Source organism: Gregarina niphandrodes (genome assembly GCF_000223845.1).
Source record: "Gregarina niphandrodes unplaced genomic scaffold scaffold00018, whole genome shotgun sequence".
NCBI lineage: Eukaryota > Apicomplexa > Conoidasida > Eugregarinorida > Gregarinidae > Gregarina > Gregarina niphandrodes.
Genome location: NW_011645787.1, coordinates 148,298 through 149,549, shown reverse-complemented (window position 1 = coordinate 149,549; position 1,252 = coordinate 148,298). Strand labels below are relative to the sequence as shown.

At 57.1% G+C, this 1,252-nt stretch overlaps 1 protein-coding gene across 1 annotated transcript; it reads right to left on the bottom strand.

Annotated features, from left to right (window-relative positions):
- Window positions 1-58: 58 nt before the first annotated feature.
- On the bottom strand, window positions 59-1,093 carry GNI_092520 (hypothetical protein; the record flags this gene model as incomplete). Its single annotated transcript, XM_011132593.1, has 1 exon — window positions 59-1,093. The coding sequence occupies one exon, from the start codon at window positions 1,091-1,093 to the stop codon at window positions 59-61; it is 1,035 nt and encodes a 344-aa protein (XP_011130895.1).
- Between the last annotated feature and the right edge of the window lie 159 nt (window positions 1,094-1,252).

Here is a 1,252-nt window from a genome sequence, read left to right as displayed (position 1 = left end):
GGGGGGGGGGGGGGGGAAACGACGTTGGGAAACGACGTTGGGGGACGACGTTATGGTGCTACGGTATGGATAGTGTTATGGTGGTGAAGGTTACATCAGTAGCGTAGTTGATTCTGGTACCGAAGTACTCGAAGAAGCCGAAGAGTAGTTCCGCTAGGGTCGGTTCACCGTTTGCGTTTTTGAAGGTCTCGCACAGCGATGCACTACGGTCCATCACATGTTGTTCTACGAACGTGGTGTCTCGTAGTTTCGCCATTGAAGGAAATTCTGAACGTTCAGATTCCCCTTTCCCATTCCAATGTCGCGTAATTTTTTCTTTCGCTCGAACTCTCTGTACATTCCACAGCATGTGAGGCGTGAGCGCCTTGCTTGCTGAGTTGTTCACCGGCGTGCTTTCGCCGTCGTCCTGTCGATCCGCATAGGGACGTGGACAGGATTGGAGCCTCATCATCCACAACAAGTGGCTTACGATGGGGGACTCCGAAGGCCATAACCCAGCCAGGTTAAGTCCCCCGGGCTGGGTCCCAGCACTAGACTGGGCCCCACCACCAAATTGGTGCGCTCCAGCAGTGTTGTTTCCGGTCGGGTTAGTCCCGGTCGGGTTAGTCCCGGTCGGGTTAGTTCCGGTCCCGATCCCGTCGGCCCCGATCCCGTCGGTCCCGATTCCGCCAGTTCCGATCCCGCCGGTTCCGATCCCGCCGGTTCCGATCCCGATCCCGCCGGTGGCAGGGTCGGTGGTGGCCACTTGGTTGGCGACCTGGTCGGAAATTGATTTCATGTCAAAGGGAGGCTGCAGCAGCGTGTAGGCGTACAGAAGGGGGTTCAGGGGTAACATTCGATTCTCCGGCCACTCGGAATGCTCGGCTTCGAGCAGCGCGTTGGTTCCAAAGTGGGGTTCATAGAACCAGACGTCGAGTTCCCCCTCCACTTCGCTTATTTTGAGAGGCCCGTTCGGCCCCGTCGTGCCCTGCGGCCGCGGATTTTGAATATTAGGCAGGATCGGCAGGTGCTTAGGGTGCGTTCCACACTGTGCGTGTCGGAACGCCGCCGTTAACATGCGCCATTCCTTCGTCGTCTCGTACCTGCCCGGCATGGGCATACAGCAGTAGTGTTGCAGAAACTGCACCACAATTAATGTCCATTGGTATCCAGACAAGAATCCACTGTACGCGTCTCTACAAAAATCGCACGTATCCGTTAGTCGGGACCATGGTGTGTGTGTATCCTCCACATGGGGTAGGGAGGGGCCGGG